This window comes from Arvicanthis niloticus, chromosome 15 (assembly GCF_011762505.2).
Source record: "Arvicanthis niloticus isolate mArvNil1 chromosome 15, mArvNil1.pat.X, whole genome shotgun sequence".
NCBI lineage: Eukaryota > Metazoa > Chordata > Mammalia > Rodentia > Muridae > Arvicanthis > Arvicanthis niloticus.
The window spans coordinates 1,376,553-1,390,460 of NC_047672.1; the positions used below are offsets into that span (position 1 = coordinate 1,376,553).

Here is a 13,908-nt window from a genome sequence, read left to right on the forward strand (position 1 = left end):
AAACAAAAGCCTGAGGACGTGAGTTCAACCCCTGGAGCCCACATAAAGGGGGGGATGAGAGAAATGACTGCCACATATGTGGATATACAGGCAAATATGCACACGCATGCGCGCGCGCACAAACACACACACACACACACACACACACACACACACACACAATCAGATTTTTGCTTTACATTATTATCATTCACTTTGTTAAAATAACATTATACATTTTTTTCTTTAAAGTCACAGATACTCTGACAGGACGTACTGACTAAAAGCTCCCTAAGCAACTTACGTTTTTTTTAAGTGTTCATTTTTGTTTTTCTTCTATGAAAAGTATCTTGCCAATATTCTCCACTCACAAAAACTCATCAAATTCAACTCAACTCAGCAAGCCTTCCCATCTATGTGTCAAACACTGTTCTGGGGTTCAGAAGACTATGAACCCACTCCCATCCTACAGAACCTGTGGCCTGCCTCCCAGGGCTGGGTCTCAGCCTCCCATGGTGTCTACTCATTACTTGCTGTGTGTGCTGAGCAGACACAAGGGAAGATGGTGCCGGCCGGGATGTGGTCCTTACCTCAGCTCTCACTATTCTGTCCACGATGGTCTCCAGTGTTTCCAGCTTACTGCACTTTACCACACCCTCAAAATACTGTGAGCGGTGCTGCAGGGCCTGGGTCACCGTGATGTCTAGGTTATTGTATGTTTTCTCAGCAGCAAGATTCTGTGAGAGTCACAAGAGAAAAAAAAACCACGTCATTCATTTCCATTTGGATGAATGAGCAAGCTGATTTTTTAAAAAACATTTACATGGAATCTGGCATCCAGAGTTCTCTTCCCAGCTAGTCTCACCTCACTGTCTCAGTCGTAACTGAGGGGGTCGCGTTCCAAGGTGTACCTTGATTATGGAAATGTTCATTTGTTGTTGTGTTGTTAGTGTGGGGGACTGAACCCAGCACCTTATGCAAACTAAGCAGGTGCTCTGCCACTGAGCCACACCCTAAACCTCTCTCCTGCTCCCTTTTTAAAATTTCTAGTCATGTCTTTTTAAGTTATTCAGGCTGGTCCTGAACTTATTCTGCAATTCGGTCAGGTCTGGAACTTACAATCCCCCTGCCTGAGGCTCTTTCACAGCTGGAACTACAGGCTTGGCAGATAGATGCAGTTTTGTACATTTAAAGAGATTTTCCTTTATGTCTGTGTGCATGCACATACACATGCATGCCTGTGTGTGTAGAGTACATGTATGTGCAGTACCCACGGAGGCCAGAAAAGGGCATCCAATCCCTTGAAGCCGGAGTTACAGGTGTTTGTGAACCCTCAACACTGACATCTGAACTCTGTTCCTAGGGACTCACATCATGGATTCTTAATTTGTAAGCCAACTCCCCAGCTCAGGGGTTACATTTTGACAGTGCTTTCTGTCAGGCTCCTCCCCCTCTTGTCCACCAAGGCTCTATACCCCACATGAGCAGGATCTCTTGAGAAATGAACTAACACCTGCCAAGGGTAAGATGCCTCAGAGGAAGGGTGCCTGCATCAGTGTCTCCCAGTGAGTTCTCAGAGCTCATGGACTCTATGGGGGAAGTGTGGGGCCCTTCAAGATCAACAAGAGACTCAAGAAGCCCAGAAATCCACAGAGTCTTCCATGACTCATCGATTTTAGTGGTTCCACTCATCCAAGGTTCTAATGAAAAGATTTCTAGTTTAATGACATGATTTTTGGTTGAACCAAAAGACATTTGTAAAACTGTAATCAGTGGCAGGGTTGAAACTGTAGCAAAACGTGCCTGTTTCAGCTGTCAAACCTGTTCCCCTTCTGAGACCCTGTGTGAAACTCGAAAGACAGTGTTAAAGGCAAAGGCATCAGAGAGAACCTGAGGACCAGCAGTCACTGATGTGCTTTGCTTTAACAACCCCAGGAGACGAGGGCCTAGATCTTAGTCTCTTGGCTGTCTTAGAACAGGGTCTCCCAACCTGAGCAGGGGTCTGCACAGACAGGGACTCAGCTCATGTGTTTACTGAGCACCCCCATAGGCAGAGCAACCCCCCCCCCCAAAAAGAAAAGTGGCCACATAAGGCTCTTGGGCTGTAGAAATAGAGGCAATGAGGTCCCATCAAAATGCCCAGGGTCGGTATAAGATAGCACATGCTTACACACAGCTCACTGGTAAAGCAACGCCTATCAGAAATATCTCCCCTGGGAGGAGACTGGACTTCTCTAAGACTTTCACTCGGAAGGACATCATGGAATCAACAACTCAGTATATTTTTAGTTTTCATTTGCTTTAAAATGCATTCTGAACGACAGGCTTAAAAACATGAAAACAAATACTTACAATTACATCAAACTTGGAATAAATATCTACGACTTTTCCTAAAAAATGAAAACATATGTTAGAAGAGCATTTTAGGAACAGTAGCTCAGAAGATAAAAAAAAAAAAATCAGTCTTCACAGGACAACTACGGTGGATTAACGGTGCGGAGTAAAGCAAACAGGCTTTTTTAGAGGTGAACAGGAAATGGTGTTTTGATGTAAACTGAAAACGGAGCCTGCTTCAAGTTCTCATTTTCCTGACAGCTAACTATGGGAGCTGCAGCCCAGCATCTGCTTCTCTGCTGCCTGCTTACTTCCCGTCCATCCCGGCCCAGGAGCAGGGACAGCCTCACAGACCTGACTCATCCACCACAGGCAGTGCAGATATCCGCCTCTCCACAAAGATGTTCAAGGCTTTGATGATGGGAGTATCTGGGTTAATGAAGGCAATATTGTGGTACGTTCCTATTCCAAGCTCATCCAGGTTTTGCTTCATGAAGGCGGGCTTTGGCATATCAGACATCTGAGCAAGGAGAGACATGAGAATGTTCTAGAACCCTAGCGTGCCCTTTCTGCGCGCATACATTCAGATCTGAATGAAAAACTATGTTCAACAAATTAAAGGCAAGTCTTTCCTAACAGTCAGCTTGGTGTCTCATTGTCACGAAAGAGTTATCCATCAGAACTGTCTCTCTCAAATCAGCTAACAGCTCTGCACGATGTCTTTGTAAAAAAAAAAAAAAAAAAAAAAAAAAAAAAAAAATGATTCTAAGTATTCATAGTATGCCTTCTCTTCGCACCAAAACAGTAGGAAGATGATGAGATTGACAGGTCTGTCTGAGAAATTAAGACCTGAAAGCCATCGCCGATAGAACCCTTTATTCTTAGGTGATCTATATTCAGTCCTGGGATCTGAAGTGACATGAAGCCCCGTGTGTTTGCAGATCCTGGGTCTGACTGGCTGCGACTAAGCTGTTCCTGGTTCCCACATCTACTGAATGTATGCACCCCAGATGAATCCAATTTCTCACCATTGACAACAAAGAATAAGCCAGCTGAACAAAATAGAAATAACCTTTAAAAATTAACTTTCCTTTTCTGACTATTTCAGAGGAGGGATAAACTGGAAGAAAGTCTAGGATCAGGCTGGACTACAACAGAGTAAGGTCTATGGTTTCAAAGATCCACCTTTTATAAAGGGCAGAGTTGACGCCATCTTCCTGGTGTACCTTATAATTATCAGGAAAAGATGAACAATTAGAAGAAACAAAATGTTCAAGTCAAAGAGTTCATCAATATTCAAATCATGAGACTCCTAGAAATTTAGAGAAAAAAAAAAGAGAGAGAGAAAGACCTATTAGGTCACCTAATCCATCTCAACACAGAAATTCCCTTTCACATGCCTGGGAGGGTATCACTACCCTTTCCCAGAATGATCCTGATAACCAGTAAAAAGTAAACAAACAAAAAACAGGCCATGGTGTTTCTTTATTTAAAATATGTATTTTTTATCTGAGAACCCCTGGCTGAATATTCTGGCTACATGGTCCTATCTGTCATATTTGTCCAAATTAAGGCAATTCCCTTCTTTCTTCAGACTAGATGAGTGACGTCATGGTCAGGGCTGCATAAGGACACTTCATGCAAAGCTCCCAGCGTAGTGCCTGCCAGTGGCCACTGTCACACATGGGCTCCAGGGGCTGAGCCACTAGCCTGGCAACCACGAGCCCTGAGCGCCTGCCCCTCTGCCCAAACCTTTGGTTTCTCTACAAGGAAGGCTTCCACACGCCCCATTATGGAATGGTGGACGACACCCCTTGCTTGCTCTTCTTCTGTTGCCTAGTAAATGACACGGGCATTTCAGCAAATTATTCTCCCGACTTAATCAGAAATTCGATTTGTCTCTGGATATTCTGCTAAACCATGTGACTGACCAGTTGGATCACCAACACTAAACCCTTGACACCTCTGTAAATCCCTGGCCCTGCAAGGCTACATCCAGGAGATCAACTAGGGCCCTTCTGTAGACTTGTATGCTTAGTTGTTTCCTGATGGGAAGCTGCAGACAGGATCCTGGAAAAGCCCCTTGGAAGTAGCTTTCAAATGTTTATTTCCTATAGAAAGATCACTTCAATTGGCCTTTCTGAACCATCACACCTCTGCTGCTCCTCCTGGATGATGACTTCATCTCCGCATTTACACAGGTGATGGGGGGTGTGGATGAAAACCTCCCAGCACATTCCTGCTCCCAGGGAGCTTCCTCTAATACCAGTGTCAGGGGCTGTGAACACAAACCACAGAAGTCCACTCTGGCATATCTCTTGCTCACATCTGTCCTGCCTTGGAGTCTCTGCCTGATACAGTTGAGAATGAGGTAACCCCAGGGATGGTGTTTTTCTGCTCATGTTTCTAAAACCATGACCTCAACAAACACACCACAAACAACTTCTGCCCCAAATCCTGGCTTCCTCCATGGATGCCACAGGCCTCAGCGAGACTGACACAACACCCATCCTCAGGGGGCATTCTCCAATTTTATTATTTTAATACCAGGACTAAAAGATTTAGGACCAGAAGCATTTGAGCTGGTGTCAGTTTGGAGAACACACAGTGCACACGGTAGTGAGTTGAGAAACTGAACTGTTGCGAAACGGAGACCTCGGAACTAACGGTTTCTTCTCCTGAGAGCACAGGGAGCCCATTTACTTGACTTAAGTGACAGTCAGTGCAACTGCATCTTTAGGGACTACTTACAAAGAGCTGGAGGAACTTGAGGATTCTTTTATGGGTGAGTATATAAAGTGCATTCCCACTGATGGGGTCAATAACTGGCAATCTGTGGATTTTATTTTTGATCAGCGAGTACACAGCATCGAAGAGGCTGCAGGAAAAGCCATTAGAGTCATTAGGAGGCTTTCAAGAGAAGTCAGAAAACCTCTGGACCACCCCAGCTTTACAGTATACTCTCACCGCTTTCATATTACCACAACAAGGGGCTCATTAGTTTAAAATAGTCACGGCAAAGTTTTACATGGGAACTCTCCCTGCATCTGCTGAGGGAAACATGGCTCTCCAATAAGGCTGGTTTTTAATAGTTCGTCCAGGGATTTGTTTGAAAGAGGCAAGCCGCAAGCCTTCAGGAAGGCCAGCAGTGAGGCCAGGTGCCAGACCCCCAGGGTGCCTGCCTGTCCTTCTGCGTCCTTTTGCCTTCTGCCACCATTGCCAAAAAGCCCATTGGGTGTACCTTCCCCATCCATCTGGAAATGAGGTGACAAAAACAAGTGTCTTCTCTCTCTAGAGCTCTTGGGCTTAAAGTGCCTCCTACTCTGTCCATCTTGTACTGAGAGCCTGAGGCTGTGCCCAGCACCTGCTCTACCACCAGGCTGTGCCTGAGTCCTGCTTTGCCCTTCCAGCTCCTTCAAGGCTGCCTCTGGTCTGGACTGAAATCACTGTGGGAGTGGTTCACTGCTTTTCCCAGAATCCAGCCACTTTGACCGAATGCTAGGGGCCAAGACTGAAGCCTGAGGATCAATAACTATAACAGGACCCCTCACTGATGCTGCCACAGATGAGCTGGGTGTTCAAAACTGACCTGGATGACCAACCTCATAGTCAGTGTCACTTGGATCCACATGGTTGTTCCACCCCTCACTTTACTCCCCCTCCCTGTCTCAGGTCTTGCTAAATTGTCTAGGCTAGCCTTGTGTTTGCTAGGTATATAGCCCAGGTTGGCCTTAAAACTTGCAATCCTCTTATGCTTGCCTTCACCAAGGTGCAGGAGTCCAACCATGTGCCACCTATGTGTCTGGTTTTGCTGAGACTTCCAACATCTTTCAACTTCTGGCATACTATTTGGATTAAGGAATCTGGCCCTAACTAGATTGGTGGACTATATCTATCTACTTCTACTTATCCATCGCAGCAATAAAATATTTAAATTGCAAAGAGTGTTTTTAAATGGGGGAGAAGAAGCTTCACGTTTACCTCGCATCTGGAGAGATATTCACCAAAGGCTTGAAGGTTTCTTGTAAGTACAATTCTGCATTTGTAGAAGGAAAACACACAGTCAGTCACAGACCTGCTGAGTGCAATGCTACTTTACATTCAAAATCCTCAGCTGACAGGAAATAACGAGACAACCAGAAACCCAAATAAAAGATAATTTACCCCAAACTACTGTTACAGTCATGGTTATTTAATGTAGCCTCAACTGTTTTCAGGACATTGTATTTGTAGAAAAATCAAATATGGGAGCAGGGTGAATCCCAATATTTCCATAGATGCTGGCAGCATCAGGAAAAGCTCTGATGCAGAGCAACAGTAGCAGAGGCCCTTGGGTCCCATCAAGTTCCCATTACTATCAAGAAATGAAACGTTTTCAGAATTCCTTAGAGCAGATTTTCATAATCTGGAGATAACATCACTCTAACCAATGTTCTTCAAATAATCTCCTGTTTCACTAAACTGATGCTCAAAACCCAGGGCATGATGGGATTCTTGCCGGCACATACATGTTTTCTTTGTAAAGAAATCGACTGTACTTAATTGGGCTTGCTGAGGTCTGTATGCAGAAGGTATCTGAGAACATCCTGATGTGGTCTCACCTTCCAGCATCCTGTAGGTGGAAGTGTCAATATACCTAAACACGGTCAACGGAGTGCATACAACGTAACTGGATGAGACGTGCCTGTCTTAGCCGTTCATCACGTCACTGACAGACCATCTGGATGACATGCTGACTTAATTCATCTACTCTGCCTTGATAAAGCCATGCTCAATATAACATCCCTTGTAAAGCTTTCAAAATCATGTTAAAATAAAAGGGCCTACAGAGGCCTGGAGCACTCCAGCTGAAGTTACAATTTCTTAGCTACTTTGAAAGTTGGTCATCCTGCCAAGCACATGATGGGAAGAGCAAAACCAGGCTCCTAATGACTCCTTAGAAAGTTTCCTGTGGTTGGTCCCTCCCTTTCGACTCAGGCTATCCCTTGAGCACTGGGCCAGATCTATTATACTCTGATCAGTGGGGGGTCCTCTGACCATATCCCATGTGAGTCTGTCCTGTCCACTGTGAGTCTTCAAGATGACAACTCTCCCATCATGGAACAAGAGTTTAAAATCTGACCCCATTGTAGGCAAAACTCACATGACAGCAAAGGGTGAATTCTGGCATGGCAAATAGTTCTTTTGTATATATCAGTGTACACTTTCTTCGTGTATGAATATCTGTTTGTGTGTATACGTCAGAGAACACCTCACGCACTCTCCGCCATGCTTTTTTGAGATAGTCTGTCACTAGCTCTGGCCTTGTCCATTCTCAATCAGGCTGGCTAACCAGTGAGCCCCCAGAGACTCGCCTGTCACTGTGTCTCCACTGCAGGGACTGAGTGCACACCACCATGCTCAGCTTCTTCACAAGGGTTCTGGGGACTGAGCTTGGGTTCCCTGGCTCCCACGGCCTGCACTTTAGCCCCTATGCTATCTCCCTAGCCCAAGGGTTCCTGAAATGATTTCTTCGTTATTCGATCTGAACCGTCCAGTTAGAACCTTTCTTGTCCCAGTTTTGCTATATTGGTAGAAGAATAATTCAGCTTAAACAGGCAGCTTGCTCTGCCCCATACTCGGGCCATGGTGACCAGTATCTGAGGGTGATACTCTTGTGGTCAGCTCACTCAGGTCTATAGCTCCAGGCCTAGTGCAAGGCCACACACATATGGCTACTGTCAACACAGCCTATCATAGAGGGACAGTGCGCACATTAGTATGGAAGTCCCTCAAAACGGAGAAGCAGGAAGCAGAGCGTTGTGGCTGATAGGTTGTAACTCAGTACAAGAAATGATCTGAGACAGTAAACCATGCTTTCACATAGCATCTTCTCTGTGTACTGAAGAGCGCAAGACCTGGCAGAGCTTACCCCTCCATGTTTCAATCTTATGTTCCTCCAATTCATAAATCTGTACCTGCAAATAAGAAAAATCCATGTCTACACGTGTTACCATTCACCTGGGCAAACAGCTCCGCTCCTGCTATTCTACTTGTAATTAGAAAATTCGGGGATGCAGGGAGAACATATTTTCAAGTACTAAAAAACAGCTTTAGCCCTTCTGTACCTACATTTCATGGATTCCTCCCCCCCCCCAATTTTTATTTACTAAACAACCACAGAGATTTGCTATATGGTATCTGCTTTATAACATATATGACACTAGAGTATTCAAAGTCTGGGAAAACTTACTTAATTTTTCTCTAAGTAAGGTATTTTTTTTTTTAGTTAAAAATGCTTAGTAAGCAGATGAAAGCAACAGGCTTTATGGTGGCCCTTCTTGTTTGTACCTATGTATCATATACATCATCTTAGTCATCCTTTCATCCGTTACCCCACCCCCGCCATCTCCTCTCTTCCCACAAGCGGCCCTTCCTCCTGTTTTGATGGCACACACAGACCTCTACCATCTGACTCCCCACTCCCACTCAGAGGGCCCCCCATCTCCCTCTCCTGCCTCAGGCCACTTTCTCCTCTCCTGTCCTTCTGGAGTTTCCCTCATGAAGAAACTCACTTTTGTATTTTATTTGGGAATTACAGGCATGTGCCACCTGGTGACAGTCTGATCAAACGATGGGTCACAAATACAACTGTAAAAACCCATCCATGTTTTGGCCATCTCAGTCTGAGTAAAAACACATTGCTAGGTTTATTCGGTGGGATCAACTGATGCCACACCTCTTAGAGCAAGCTTCCCTGTTAAAAAATGCGTATTAGCGGACAACTGACCACTGCCTAAAAACACACGGGTGTGTGTGTGTGTGTGTGTGGGGGGGGAACTTCTGCCTTCTAGATGCTCCGTATAGAACTAGTTAAATAAAACAGACAGGTGACCTCCCCACCACAGCAGACAAAAACTAAAGCCAAGCTGTGTTTAATACAGGGTAGACTGGGTTTCAGTTCAAATTGCCCATCTCAAACATTTGGGCTAGGTGCCAGGGTGTCTGCCACCAACGGCATCCAGAACAGTCTTTTCTATTAGCAAGAAAGAGTCAGAACTGAACTTCGATTTTGATTTATATGTCCTCTTTCCTAGCTTCCTTATAGTAGATATAAAACCACATGGTGGGGTTGGGGGGTGTAGCTCAGTGGTGGAGGACTGCCTAGCATGCCCAATGCCCTGAGGTTCCCCCCAGAACTGAAATAAATAAATAAATAAATCCTGGGTGGGCGATGAGAGACTATCAAACGCCACTCAGAACAAGAGGCCGGCAAAAATAAAGCCCTGTGGCCACTTTATCTCCAGGGTGAGGCCCCCAAGCCAACCACTAAGAGGAAGTAGGGGAGGCAGCACCCTTCCTGGTCCCAGCAGATACCACTGCGGGCATCACCAAGCTGCTAGTCACCAAGCAGCTGGAACTTACACACATCAGGGCAATAAATTAGAAAGGATACATCTGTAGCTCAATAAAGCAGTTATTACTTAAAAAAAAAAAAAAATGGGTGCCTTCTCCAAGCTTCAAAAAAAAAAAAAAAATGATGTGAGGCAGAGTTCACTGTTTACTTGGGCTGGAAGTCTGATACTGGACTTCCCTATGTATTATACACACTGGGAAAACCCATCCCATCTTGACCACATCCACAGTGAGGTCCATGCCACTTACCATGGGTGATTTATAGTATCTGTGTAGTATATTTATGAAATCTGTAATCGTAAGCATTCCTGAAACAAAGAAGCAAAAGTTGAAAACAAAACTAAGGGACAGGGGAGCTGGTTCAGTGGTTAAAGCACTTGCCACATAAGTGTGAGGACAGGAGTCTGAATCCTCGGAAACACTGGTCAGCATGGTGGCTCACTTTAATTCCAGCCTTAGATGGCAGAGACAAGGGATCCCTGGAATAAACTGGCTTGTTTACTAGGCATACTGTCAAACTCTGGGTTTGATTGAGAGACCCTGCCTCAAAGAGAAAAGTGAGCAAGTGATGGAGGATGGCTCCTGATATTAATCTTGGGCCTTCACAGGTATGCATGCATGTGTGAGTGCACGTGTGCGCACACACAAACACACACACAGACACACACACACACACACAACACAGGCATTCATGCATATACCATACACACACACACACATATACATGACTACAGATACCCTCATGACCACACTCAGATGCAAATGTGCATACACATACATGACGACACACAAGTGTACGGCACATACACACCACACACATGACTACACACACATACACACACACACCACACACACATACACACATACATGACTACAGATACCCTCCTGACCACACTCAGATGCAGATGTGCATATATATATATACATGACTACACACGTGTGTGCACACATATATGACCACACATACAAATGTGCATATACACATACATGACTACACACACACACACACACACACACCACACACACACACATGTATATACATGTGCACAACACATACACACCTATGGAAAAAGACAGACAAAATGACATGCAGAAGGAAAGCTTCCAGTGGCAAGTGAACCTTCAACATTTACTAGAAAACCTTGCAAAATGCAACCCAAAGATGTCAGGCTCAGTCTAGCGTATTAAAAGGGCACATGTTCCCACATGCTAACATCCGCTGCTGAAGTGCGATGGAGACACTGGGACACCTGGCCTGTTTCCTGAGAAATGTTCTGAACACATTGGGATTAGCAAAGAGCCACCACCCATTGCAGGCCTATTATGTGCTGAAAACTAGAATTGTGAGGTTGGAAAAAAAGAGATGTTTTCTGTAAGAACATTCTAGTCTAGAGGGAGAACCGACTTCAGTAGTTAATTTCAAACTAGCGTTCTGAGAGCACAGCAACAATACAGTTAGGTCACTGACTCTGGCCAAATGTGACAGGGCTTACATATCTTTCTCCCCTTTCAGTACTAAGGTCAAACACATCCTAAGTAAGCCCCACAACACTGGACAACACCCCTAGTTCTTGGCTATTACAGACAAGGTCTTGCTGTAGCTTAGGTGGGAACTTGCAATCCTCCTGCCTCTGTATCCCAAGTGCTGGGATAACAGGCATGTACCACCGTATCCAGGGCTTACCCAGCATTTCTGACAGCTTAATGATTCAGCAGACACTGATTACATTCACATTCTGACGCTTGCTGTCATTTGCAAGGCGATGAGCAGAGCCTGCACACAAGAGCAAGTGCCTTGAGCTCATCTGACCACACTTGTGGTGATTTTGTTCTGTGCGCTCAGAAACTGCTAAAGTGGTGGAGCGACCCCCGCCCCCAACCCACCTGAAAGCAGAAAAGACTGGAATAAGCTCACAACACTGTCTTAAATCCACTAGTGGTTTGGTCTGGTTCAGTATGCAAAAGCCAGAAAGTTCTTCAACTCAGAACTTTGGAGAATGCCTACGAGGCTGAACCTGCAGGGATGGAATCCTGGAACCCTCTGCTCTGCTGGGAAAGAAGGGCCTTCCCAGACAGCCTTCCCCAGCCACGGGATACTAACCTACAAAGCTCTGCTTTTTGCTTTCCCACAGCGGGGCTGCGCGAACTCCGTTGGCTACCAAGGCGAAAAAGGCCTTTTTGACCTGGAGAGAAACCAGAAACAAAACATCCTTTTAAAGTCCACATTTCAGGAGGAAAACACTCTCAATTAAGGTTTCAACAGAATCTTATTAGTAATTACTGATGTTAAGTGGTGTAAGTTTGGTAGGTGTCTTCGTCAGGGTTTCTATTCCTGCACAAACATCAGGACCAAGAAGCAAGTTGGGGAGGAAAGGGTTTATTCAGCTTACACTTCAACATTGCTGTTCATCACTAAAGGAAGTCAGGACTGGAACTCACACAGGGTAGGAAGCAGGAGCTGATGCAGAGGCCATGGAGGAATGCTACTTCATGGCTTGCTTCCGCTGGTTGCTCAGCTTGCTTTCTTATAGAACCCAAGACTACCAGTCCAGGGATGGCACCACCCACAATGGGCTCTCCCCCCTTGATCACTAATTGAGAAAATGCCTTACAGCTGGATCTCATGAAGGCATTTCCTCAAGGGAGGCTCCTTTGTCTGTGATAACTCCAGCTTGTGTCAAACTGACACACAAAACTAGCCAGTACAGTGGGCTACAAATAACACGTGTTAGCAAAATGTTTTTATGTAGCTACTTAAAGGTATTTAGATGTGTCTGACCTTTGACATTGTAACATGACACTGTCATCTTTGGAAAGTTCGTCTAGAGCACTGCGATCAAGTTACAAAAAAAAAAAATCACAAAAACTTCAAACTCATTATTTTCCTTTGCGTGCGTGCTTGTCGGCATGCAGGAGTGTGGGCACATGTGTGGAGGGAGGTCAGAGGACAACTTCAGGTGTTGGTCCTTGTCTTCCACCTTGGTTTGGGACCGGAGCACTCGTGCACGCGCACTTGGGGGGTGGGGTGGGGTGGGGTGGGGTGTGTGTCTTCTTTGTTGCTGGATACTGTGTACACCAGCCTAGCTGGCTGACTGACAGGTTTCCACAGATCCTCCTGTCTGTGGCCCCCACATCACTATAGGAACAACAGATTACAGATATATGCTACCAAGGTCAGCTTTTTACCTGGGCCCTGGGGATTGGAACTCAGGTCCTCACACTTGTGGCAAATGGTTTGAGCATGGAGACATCTCCCAGTCCTCAAAAGACTTGAAGTAAGTTTAAGATTTTGTGTTCAGCCATGCTTAAAGGGACATACTCTAAGCTGTATGTAGCCTATGGGCTGCAGGTTGGCCACACCTGGTAGAGGGCGTGGGGATTATATTTTTGAAACCAAAAGGTAACTAACTTCACTTTTTTCTTTGCTGTAACTAAATATTCTTGTATATACAAATTTTCTATAATTAAAATCATTCAAAATAATTAAATAGCCTAATTTTTCCCATGTGTGATAGGTAATTTACATGAAACAGTTATAATGAATTGTTTGCAATGATAATTGATCATTATATTAAAAATCACAACAAATAACACTTTTCAGTCCCCCACAAAGATGAGAAAGGCAGGCATACAGTTATAGGGGTAACTTTACAGCATTACAGACAAACCATGAACTCAGGGGCTGTGACAATGCAGGCGCTGTTCACATGTGGCACTTTGTAACTGTAACACTCACCCTCAGGGATACTGTAAGGTGTCACACTCCATTTATTACAAGCTGAAAGCTCAAGGCTGAAAACAATCCTCTAAATAGCATATGCAAACAAGGAAATCACTCTGTATTCATTAATAATTCAAGATATGCAAATGAAACATTAAAACATTATTCAGAGCTGCTGCTGTCGTGTGGACCGGAGAATGGTCCTCAGATGCCTAGGTGGAAGGAAGTAAGGTCTCTTTTGAAATAGGGTCTCCCTGTGTAGCCTAAGCTGGTCTGGAACTTGTGATCCTTCTGCCTCCGCCTCTTCTGGGTTTTAGGATTCTGGGTAGTTCTCCCCTCCTGGCCCTTCCCTTTATCTTCTGTCTCTGCCTTCCACCACCATGGGTGACCAGGCCTCCTCCACCACCTGTCCTCACCGTGATGTACCACAGCTTCTGCCCCTCCTCCTGCCTCCAGGCTCCTGCTTACGGGAGTTCCTG

General features: G+C 45.1%; 1 protein-coding gene across 5 annotated transcripts in view; it reads right to left on the reverse strand.

The window, feature by feature from the left end:
• Nucleotides 1–13,908, reverse strand: part of Prkag2 (protein kinase AMP-activated non-catalytic subunit gamma 2) — a 245,056-nt gene that overhangs the window by 3,889 nt on the left and 227,259 nt on the right. For 4 of the 5 annotated variants that reach the window (XM_034519331.2, XM_076913253.1, XM_076913257.1 and 1 more), the window contains 8 exons: nt 11,810–11,891; nt 9,958–10,016; nt 8,225–8,270; nt 6,295–6,349; nt 5,065–5,191; nt 2,668–2,833; nt 2,332–2,369; nt 570–716 (listed from right to left, as the gene is read on the reverse strand). In XM_034519331.2, coding sequence (XP_034375222.1) covers nt 570–716; nt 2,332–2,369; nt 2,668–2,833; nt 5,065–5,191; nt 6,295–6,349; nt 8,225–8,270; nt 9,958–10,016; nt 11,810–11,891 — 720 coding nt within the window. The other variant, XM_076913255.1, reaches the window with a different exon arrangement.